At 45.3% G+C, this 8,309-nt stretch overlaps 2 protein-coding genes across 3 annotated transcripts; one reads left to right on the forward strand and one right to left on the reverse strand.

The window, feature by feature from the left end:
* Positions 1 to 532: 532 nt before the first annotated feature.
* On the reverse strand, positions 533 to 1,628 carry LOC135386316 (protein NCBP2AS2 homolog). Its single transcript, XM_064616157.1, has 5 exons — positions 1,488 to 1,628; positions 1,301 to 1,334; positions 1,117 to 1,189; positions 927 to 1,045; positions 533 to 631 (listed from the first exon to the last, which is right to left on the reverse strand). Exons 1-5 carry the CDS (start codon positions 1,508 to 1,510, stop codon positions 593 to 595), a joined length of 288 nt encoding a protein of 95 aa, XP_064472227.1. The 5' UTR covers positions 1,511 to 1,628; the 3' UTR covers positions 533 to 592.
* LOC135386315 (transmembrane and ubiquitin-like domain-containing protein 1) lies at positions 1,614 to 6,378 on the forward strand. Of its 2 annotated transcripts, none has more exons than XM_064616156.1 (4): positions 1,614 to 1,704; positions 1,956 to 2,130; positions 3,182 to 3,684; positions 5,542 to 6,378. In XM_064616156.1, the coding sequence occupies exons 2-4, from the start codon at positions 1,969 to 1,971 to the stop codon at positions 5,915 to 5,917; spliced, it is 1,041 nt and encodes a 346-aa protein (XP_064472226.1). In that variant the 5' UTR covers positions 1,614 to 1,704; positions 1,956 to 1,968; the 3' UTR covers positions 5,918 to 6,378. The 2 variants fall into 2 exon arrangements, with proteins under 2 accessions (XP_064472226.1, XP_064472225.1); XM_064616155.1 differs by having other exon boundaries at positions 1,639 to 1,794.
* The last annotated feature ends 1,931 nt before the right edge of the window (positions 6,379 to 8,309 follow it).

Genomic DNA, 8,309 nt, shown 5'->3' on the forward strand with positions numbered 1-8,309 from the left:
ACTTCGTTTTCTATGTAGCTTTGTTCCCTGCATCAAAATAACCCATGTTGTGTAAAAAGAGGTTCCTTTTTTACCGTATAATAATTAAAAATGGATCAGATATTGTGGAATACGATGACTGAATGATCGAAAGAAGCACTTATTTCATGCCTTGGGTGAACAGAAGAGACACAGGTCATTGTACTGCCTGTTTGGGACAACATAAAAATACTGATATAGTTCAAATTAACTTGTCAACAATTCGAGCCTATCAACAATGAATCCTCTTCTTCAAAAATGCCCATTCCAAAGAGAGAGAAAGAAAATCAATTGATAGTTTCCAATTTTTGTTGCAGTCCCATTTGTGTGCTTGATGGGAAAGAACTAGGAAAAAGTACAAAGCACACAAGTTGAAAGGTACTTCAAGTAAAGTACAAGTACTCAGAAAGTAGTACTTGAGTGCTTGCCATCACTGCTATTTATGCTTTAGATGTTCCACATTAATGATACTAGCTGACTTGCTAACTGCTAACATTGATACGTGCAAAACTCCACCGTTGTACAACCATTTATTTGAGAAATGAAACAAAGAAGAAAATGTAGACATGAAATGTCACAGTCCTCGTCTCTTCTTTATGTCCTTGATAGCCTCCTAGAAACAAACAATAATCTTTGCATGTGACATAATTTTTTGCCAGTATTACACCTATATACACAAAACACTCCATATTGTTCATGATAGATCCATATTTTTTTAAGATTTACTTATCCACTTATCATGATAGAAGGTAGAATACTAAGAAGTTATAAATCAAGAAGAAAGAAAATCTCGTTTGTTTCTGCTGAGTCCCTGCTTGCCGTGAAAGAGTGCAGAGATATCACTATTGCATCATATTTCGCGTCACACACAATGCACGAGCTCAGGAGCAACGAAAACAATAGCTTACTTCGAGTTTCTCAATTTTCTCAGACGAGAACTGCTTCACTTTCCCACTAGCCTGATTTACTTGGATAATAAATTTTTTAAACAGCTCGGATGTTGACATCATCTCCATGCTTTCCTGGCCTGAAAGAAAACGTGACATTGGTTTATGATTGAACGTGATTTTCCATCTGACCATAATGACCGTAACATACTAAGTGATTTCCCCCTGATCATAAAATGTGCTGTCAGCTGAGCTGCCCGCCTAAATGGATAGGAATCTGCGAGCTGTAATGCAAATTATGTTATGTTTAGCAAATAGCATGTGTAAATAGCACACACACACACAACCTTTCGACAGCGCTATAAAAGTTATATGGAAAATAGAAGGGCTCTTACCCGTTGTATAAGCTGTTCATTGTTTACAAGATATCTGAAACGGAATACCAATAGATAATTCAAAGCACCACATATCACATGAGGGGAGGGTCAAATGCGAACTGGATGTTAGTGACATTGATAACGTGTTTACAACCTTTTACCGCATAATCGAGGATCTCCATATATGATTAACTACACGCCTTACCTTAGTAAAATCCTGAAAACCATTCTGCACACCAGTGGATGTTAGATTTTTGTCACATATTTCCATGCATATTTCTCATCAGTGGAAGTAGCCATATTTTATTGCAGACGACCTCCCGCGCCTGGTTTTGAGAGTAGCCGGTCCGCTACTCTCTCGTCCCCAGATGCGCCGTTGCGCCCTGAAACGTCACCTCAAACTCGGATCATCTGTTAGCGCTGTTAGTTTTGGTGTTTCGATTTGTTTGTGTTATTATCTTGTAATGTAGTGTCACGGGTACAGGAACCCGTTATCCGAAAGGTGCCACAAGGTAGACTACCCTGTTGACGTTCATGCCGGCATGCTAACGTTTGTTGAATTTTACTGCGTGCTGATGCGGTGATGCCTGATAGCGGGCTCGTTATCGCTCAACGAGTGTTTAACAAAGTGTGCATTTCTTAAGTCTTCTCAGGTAGCGCATTTATACCGTAGATTTATCTGCACAATGCCTGAAACATGGATCGAAGAAGGTGGCTCTATCGTCGAAGGAATCGGTGACGAAGTCCTGCTGTTTGGGTCCGGTTTCGTGGCTCTGTTGGTTATACTGCTAACCTGGCTTTATTTATCACATTTCAACTCCGCAGTAAGGAGTACCCAACACAGTGAGGTGAGCGACAACTAACCGTTTGCTTTGTGGCAAGTTGAAAACGATGTTCTTCCAACGTAAGCTGCTCAGCGTTGTAGAAAGCAGGTTTTATGCGATGATGGGATGTGATAGCTGCAAAGATTGCCCACGCGATACTCTAACTAGAAGTAGCGGAAGAAGAGAAACATGGTGGGGCGGGGTTGCAAGCCGTCAATTTAATCCTCCAACAGGATCTGAGAGGGTGCTGGCATGAATCGTTTTCTGTGATTAGACAGTTTGTTTCAGAATGTGCCTGAGGCCTGCTGCTATTGATCACTGCAGGAGGAGTTGTCACGTAAATTCTTGGGGGGTGCAGTCTTTTTGTGACACAAAATTTCACCTCACACTGCTAGAGCACGTACCTCCATGAGAGGACCTAGAGTTGCCTTTAATCTTCAGCAGCACTTCAAACATGGTCTAAATGTTGCAAAGAATTCACTGTAGAAAGGGCGGCAAGGCAGACAGGGGTGACACCAGTCGAGCAAACCTATTGGTCGAGACAGAACAAGCAAAACGGTGTTTCTTGGGAACATAATAGAAAGTGACGAAGTTGAGACTGGAACAGAAACAGACACAAAGCCTTCAATGCTGAGGCACGCTGAAATAATGCCGTCATCAAAAATGCCAGTCAATGGCAGGAGTCCGAGCCGTATGCTTCTTGATTGCCAGTCATGTGCATTGAGCATTATGCTGCCCTGACTACATTCCCAGTGACTTGACAAGAGACCTATTTTCACCCTCTACAATTTTCACCCTCTACACACTCTCTCCTACATGTTTCTTGAACACACATACATGCACAGAGCTCTGTACATAGAATGAGGCAGGCGACATCTGGTGAACATGATCGAAGATAACTCAGCAGCACACAAATGAACAAATGTGCATTTTAGCTTCCAATGGTTAAAAACATTGGAAAGCTGAATTAAGGGTTCTCGGATGACTTCCTTATTTTTTGCGATTGTTTTTCCTGGTCTTCGCAACAGATCTGGCCTAATGTTATTCGCCTCAGAACACTGCTGCGTCGTTTCAGATATTGCACCCGTCCCAATCAAACGAGACAAACTCGGAACGATCGCCTTCAACCATCAGTCCCGCAAGCGAAGTTCAAAATGAAAACGTCGTCGACGGTCACATACCCAGTCGACAGGAAGACGACCTACGCCCAACAACAGAGCCTCCCCACGATGAAGAGTCCGATCGCGCTGAAGAAAACTTGACCAGCGTTGAGGAAGTTCAGCCGGAGGAACAACAAGAGGACGATTGCACTCCCGAAGCACTGAGAGAGCGCAGGCTGGAGTTTTACAGCCGGAACAACGTTAGGATTGCGGATGCAGAAAGTGATAGCGTTGCAGATACGAGACACCACCCTACTGCAGCGACATCTGCGGACACAGCTGAAAGACGTGCGGCTGAAGACGTACTAGGCAGCTCTAGGGAAACGCGAGGGCAGATAATGGTTCGACTCAAGTACCTGAACGACACGGAGCGGTGTGTTACTGGGAGACAGGACGAAAGTTTGGGAGAGTTTCGAAGGCAAGTTGTACGCTACACTTCGTGTGCACTTCACACTTCCTGGGTGTTCAAGGATATACCCGTGGATATACAGGGTGTGTGCAGAAAAACATGACCCGCATTTTTACACGCAACTCGTTGTCTACTTAGCCGAGGAACTTCCGGTGGCGCACGACGGCGCATTTATGCGTGCGAAAGCTACAAAAAAATCCCGGAAGCCATACTCAGTGTAAAAAAATAAACAGAGCGCGAAAACATGGGCTTCCATGCATTAGAATAGGGGGGGTCATGACAGTGCATGGTAGTGCATTTCGGTCTCAGGAGAGTTATGTGCAGGCACCGCTAGGGGTACTGCCGATGAGCATCCATGTGGGACATCGTTTCGATTTATGCACCGATAGCTCCCCTAGCGGTACTTGAACACAACTCTCCTACGTCCACCGTGTTGCCCTTTCACGTACACCCTGTTGTCCACCATGTTGCCCTATTCTGATGCACGGAAGCCGAAGTTTTCGTTGTTCCGTTTATTTTTTAAGCTGAGTATGGCTTCCACAATTTTTCTGCAGATTTCGCACGCATAAATGCGCCATCGTGCGCCACCGGAAGTTCGTTAGTTAGGTAGGCAACGAGCTATGTGCCTAAATGCGGGTCATGTTTTTCTGCACACACCCTGTACTTATGGTTGTTGCTGCGTTTCCTGCACAGCTTACTTAGCTTTCAATAGCTTGTAACTAAAGACAGTCTTCTTTGTGCTTTAGTTGGAATTGCAGAAAATGACTGGAAATCAGTGTGGAACTGTGGAAAATGATGGAAACGAAATCAATTGTGCATGTTGAAAGCCATTGGCCAAGGCAGGCAGAGAATTAATCGCCATCTGCTCACCTGAGCGGGGGCATAAGTTACACATATTTACGCGGTGGAAGTTTCTCCACCAAAATTCTCTCTCCACCAAAATTCTTTTATAAGACATATTTTTACATGATTTGCACGTTCATCAGCACAAATTCTGCAGACTTCCGTTAATACGACTACCAATAATTAGATCAAATTCGAAGGTCCTGTCAAATGCCCTTCTGTTTCTATTGATAAAAAAGTTCGTTATTTCGAATTTGAGAGCAGTCCACATCGTGTAATTTTACCGATGCGTCCCGACGCTTACGACCGGGACGTCAGTATTTGACAAAAATATTTACGACACATTTTTATTAATACTTCGAATATTTTAGATGTTTTATATATAATATTTCTATATAATATTTGTAAATATTTATTGCACAGTACCCAGAACACACGGGGACTGTGCAATAGTGATCCGTTCACAAACGTGACCGAGGACTCCTAAATGTTAAAGATCATAGGACAGAAAATAAGGATGATGAAGGGCACTTGATCGTCGCACTTCTGGCTTGCTCTTGGCGTGCTAGCTCAGGTGGTTTCTAAACTACAGTTCTAAACTTTGGATAAGCGGACTTTGCGTTGCAGCCCAGCGAGAATAAGACGTGGGACTTCGAGGACTGTGAAAAATTCCGGTGTTTTTTTTACCGACCTTGAAAACACTATTTTCAAAGTCCCATGGCATTTGGGGGTTTCAAGGACCAGTGGAAGCCGTGCAGACTCCACTGCTTGCAGTGCTTGGAAGATCTGGAACTATGAAGCTTTATAGGTTCTTTCAAAAATTTGTGGAAGTGCGTAAAGTTCAATGACAAAATTTATACTTTGTTTGCAAATTCCTTGAGCAAAGTTGATTTGTAGTACAAGAATTAAATAAATTTTGAGCCTCTCCGTAGCCACATCATAAGGGAATGCCAGAATTTAACCTCTCAAAACTAAAGCAAAATACACTTTGAATCTCGCACTTTTCTTCCTCCCGTTTTGCAGACGCCACTTTGCGGAAGAACTTGCGAGCCAACGTGTTGTCCGCCTTATATTCAACGGCGCGCAGCTGAGGAACGATACTGCGACCCTGTCTTCGTGCGGCATACAGCACGGTTGCGTCGTCCACGTGCACGTCTCGACGATGCCGGCGACTTCCAGTCCCGCTGCACAGTCTCCCGCGGAGGTCGACCTCAACTTGGGCGCCCTCATGTGGGCTCTGTTCGCTACCGTGTTGGGAATGTTGTGGTTTGCGTTTTTACAAATCAAGGAACTGTTCAACTGGACGTCCATCACAATTCTGGTCATACTTTCCGGATTCTTCTGCATCGGACTTTACGGACAGTACCATCCGTCGCGGCAGGTGCCGTCATCGAGATAGTTTGTTTCGCCTTTTTCTTTTTTCTCTGTGCGTCTGCCTTCTAGGAAGGAATTGTGAGAGGAAGCAACCTGCTCAAGAGGGCATTGTTCTTGTTGAGGAAGTTTGAGGGCCGATGATCATGGCTTTTCCATCCAAACCGCGGATGGTGATGCGCGCAGTGCTACTACTACTACGTGAACTTTTTTTGAGCGGATGTGTTTCTGCAATGTGGATGGCAAAGAGGCAAGAAAGGTCAATATAAAGTGAAGCACCCGCTTGATATTAATGCAAATAGTGTAACATAGCGCCGGGACGTAGTTTAGGCACAACATATACTGTAAAAACTGTATATTTACATCCACATTTAAGTACTTTTTTTTTTTTTTGCTGTATAATAAGGACTATCCCACTTCACAATTTTATCTGTAATATAACCGATTAGAAAGTGAATGTTGCACAGAATAAACAAGCTATGCACTGGCCTCTATAGCGGAAGCAACATATTTACAAATGCTGCAGCCTTTATCTCGGTTACTAAGATCACGGATTATTTAACGCGCGTAATTTTGTTGTTACCAAAATTGAGCGTCTAGTCAGAGTGAAACTCTCAATACAAAAGCACACGTCGCATGCTGCAACATGGCTCAAATCCTGAAAGTGTAATCGGAACGCGGTCCCTACAAAACGCTGGGAGCTCCAGCTTCCAGTGCAACCCAGGTTTTCTGGAATAGCCCCCCCAGCAGCTTTAACTAAAGTGGTGACAGTGATTCAGGTCTTCTAGAAGGCCACTGACCCATCAACCCATGAAAAACGCCCAACAATGGCACAATCCGATCTTGGTAGAACACTAGAACTGACCTGCTTTGATGTACACCATGCCGACCCTGGAGTTAGAGCCCTGCGCGGATGAAATTTTTGGCATCCGCATCCGACCCGCATCCGCGCACACGTTATCCGCATCCGATCCGCATCCGCACCATACACAACAGTTTACATCCGCATCCGATCCCCTGAGCAAAACGCACCATCCGCATCCGATCCGCAAAATCCGCACGTTTCGAAAGACGTGTAAAGACAGGCCGGAAGCATGTTGGTATAATTTCGGATGCCTCCATGCTGTCACGGAAGGACTCAGCCATGACGACAAGCAAAGGTAAACCTTTCAACAAACGTGATATGGAGAGACTTCTGGAACGCGTGGAACGCTACTACCCCGTCGGTGCTCGCGCGGTTCGAGACGCCAGAATGCCTTCTCTCCCGTCTTGCCGCCGTGCATGGTCAAAGGTGAACCCGAACATGCGCTCGCTGTCGGCGCGCAATACGAATAAATTGCGGGTGGAAAAATGACAGCACGCGGTATATCCGCATCCGATCCGCTACCGATCCGCTGCCTTCGTATCCGCATCCGATCCGCATCCGCCCTCGCGCCATCCGCATCCGACCCGCACACCGCCGAACGTGCTAAATTTTCATCCGAATCCGCAAGTATCTTGCGGATATCCGCTTCCATCCGCGGATGGTGCAAGGCTCTACCTGGAGTATATGGACCACAGTGTTTGTGGCCTTCTCTATGGCCTCCTTTGTGGCACAAATCGGTCTCGTCGTATTGCCCGCGGCTTATCTGCCCGAAAATAATTTTCAAAACGTTCCTAGAAACGGGGTCCCTGCGGCTTATACGTGTGAAATTACGGTAAACAGTATCACGGAGAGTGTCATTAATTTGTTGCTGCTCATTCCTATTGTAATGAGTGCCAACACCTGTGGTTTCTAAGCTATGGTTCAGACTCTGGACAGGCGGAATTTGCGCTGGCTGCCCCGTGAGAACGAGAAAAAGATGCAAAATCGAGGGTTTTGAAGGACTGAAAAATTGCAGGGTCTTCCTGACCTTGAAAATGGAATTTTCAAATTCCAAGGTATTCACGGGTACCAAGGACAAGTCAGAACCTTGGGTTTGTGTCTTCTGTGCTTGATGACTTCAGCTGCTGGTTCGAGCTTGTCCGGTGTTGCTTATCGTGTCCCCACTCTTCGTCCAAAACAAACCGACTAACTTTCTACACTGACGTCAGTGACCCCACTTGGAAAGCCAATGTCAGACGGTTTCTGTCGGCTGAGCCCTACCCCACCCTACCCTTGTCATTCCCTCCCTTCAAGGGTGCACTGGACCACCTTCGAGCTGCCCTTTAATCTCATATCGGATGACTGTGACAATATTGTTGTTGAGTTCGTGGGATACATCGTTAGGTTAAGAGAAGACCGACTGCACGACGGAGGCAGCTGTGTGACGGAAATAATAAGAGGGGGCCCTAGGAGCCAGGGGCAGATCCAGAATCTGTTTTGTTTTTTTTTTTGTTTTTTTTTGTTTTTTGGGGGGGGGGGGCGTTACTTTGTCGGAGCGCGTAGTGGGGGGGCAATC

This window comes from Ornithodoros turicata, chromosome 2 (assembly GCF_037126465.1).
Source record: "Ornithodoros turicata isolate Travis chromosome 2, ASM3712646v1, whole genome shotgun sequence".
Classification (NCBI taxonomy): domain Eukaryota; kingdom Metazoa; phylum Arthropoda; class Arachnida; order Ixodida; family Argasidae; genus Ornithodoros; species Ornithodoros turicata.

Coding starts and splice junctions, on each gene's coding strand:
- LOC135386316 (XM_064616157.1), bottom strand. CDS start 1,510: ATGGTTTTCAGGATTTTACTAAG. Junction 1,335..1,487: donor GTTTTCAGGATTTTACTAAG/GTAAGGCGTGTA, acceptor ATTCCGTTTCAG/ATATCTTGTAAACAATGAAC. Junction 632..926: donor AGAAAATTGAGAAACTCGAA/GTAAGCTATTGT, acceptor GTTTGTTTCTAG/GAGGCTATCAAGGACATAAA.
- LOC135386315 (XM_064616156.1), top strand. CDS start 1,969: ATGCCTGAAACATGGATCGAAGAAGGTGGCTCTATCGTCGAAGGAATC. Junction 2,131..3,181: donor GGAGTACCCAACACAGTGAG/GTGAGCGACAAC, acceptor GCGTCGTTTCAG/ATATTGCACCCGTCCCAATC. Junction 3,685..5,541: donor AGTTTGGGAGAGTTTCGAAG/GCAAGTTGTACG, acceptor CCCGTTTTGCAG/ACGCCACTTTGCGGAAGAAC.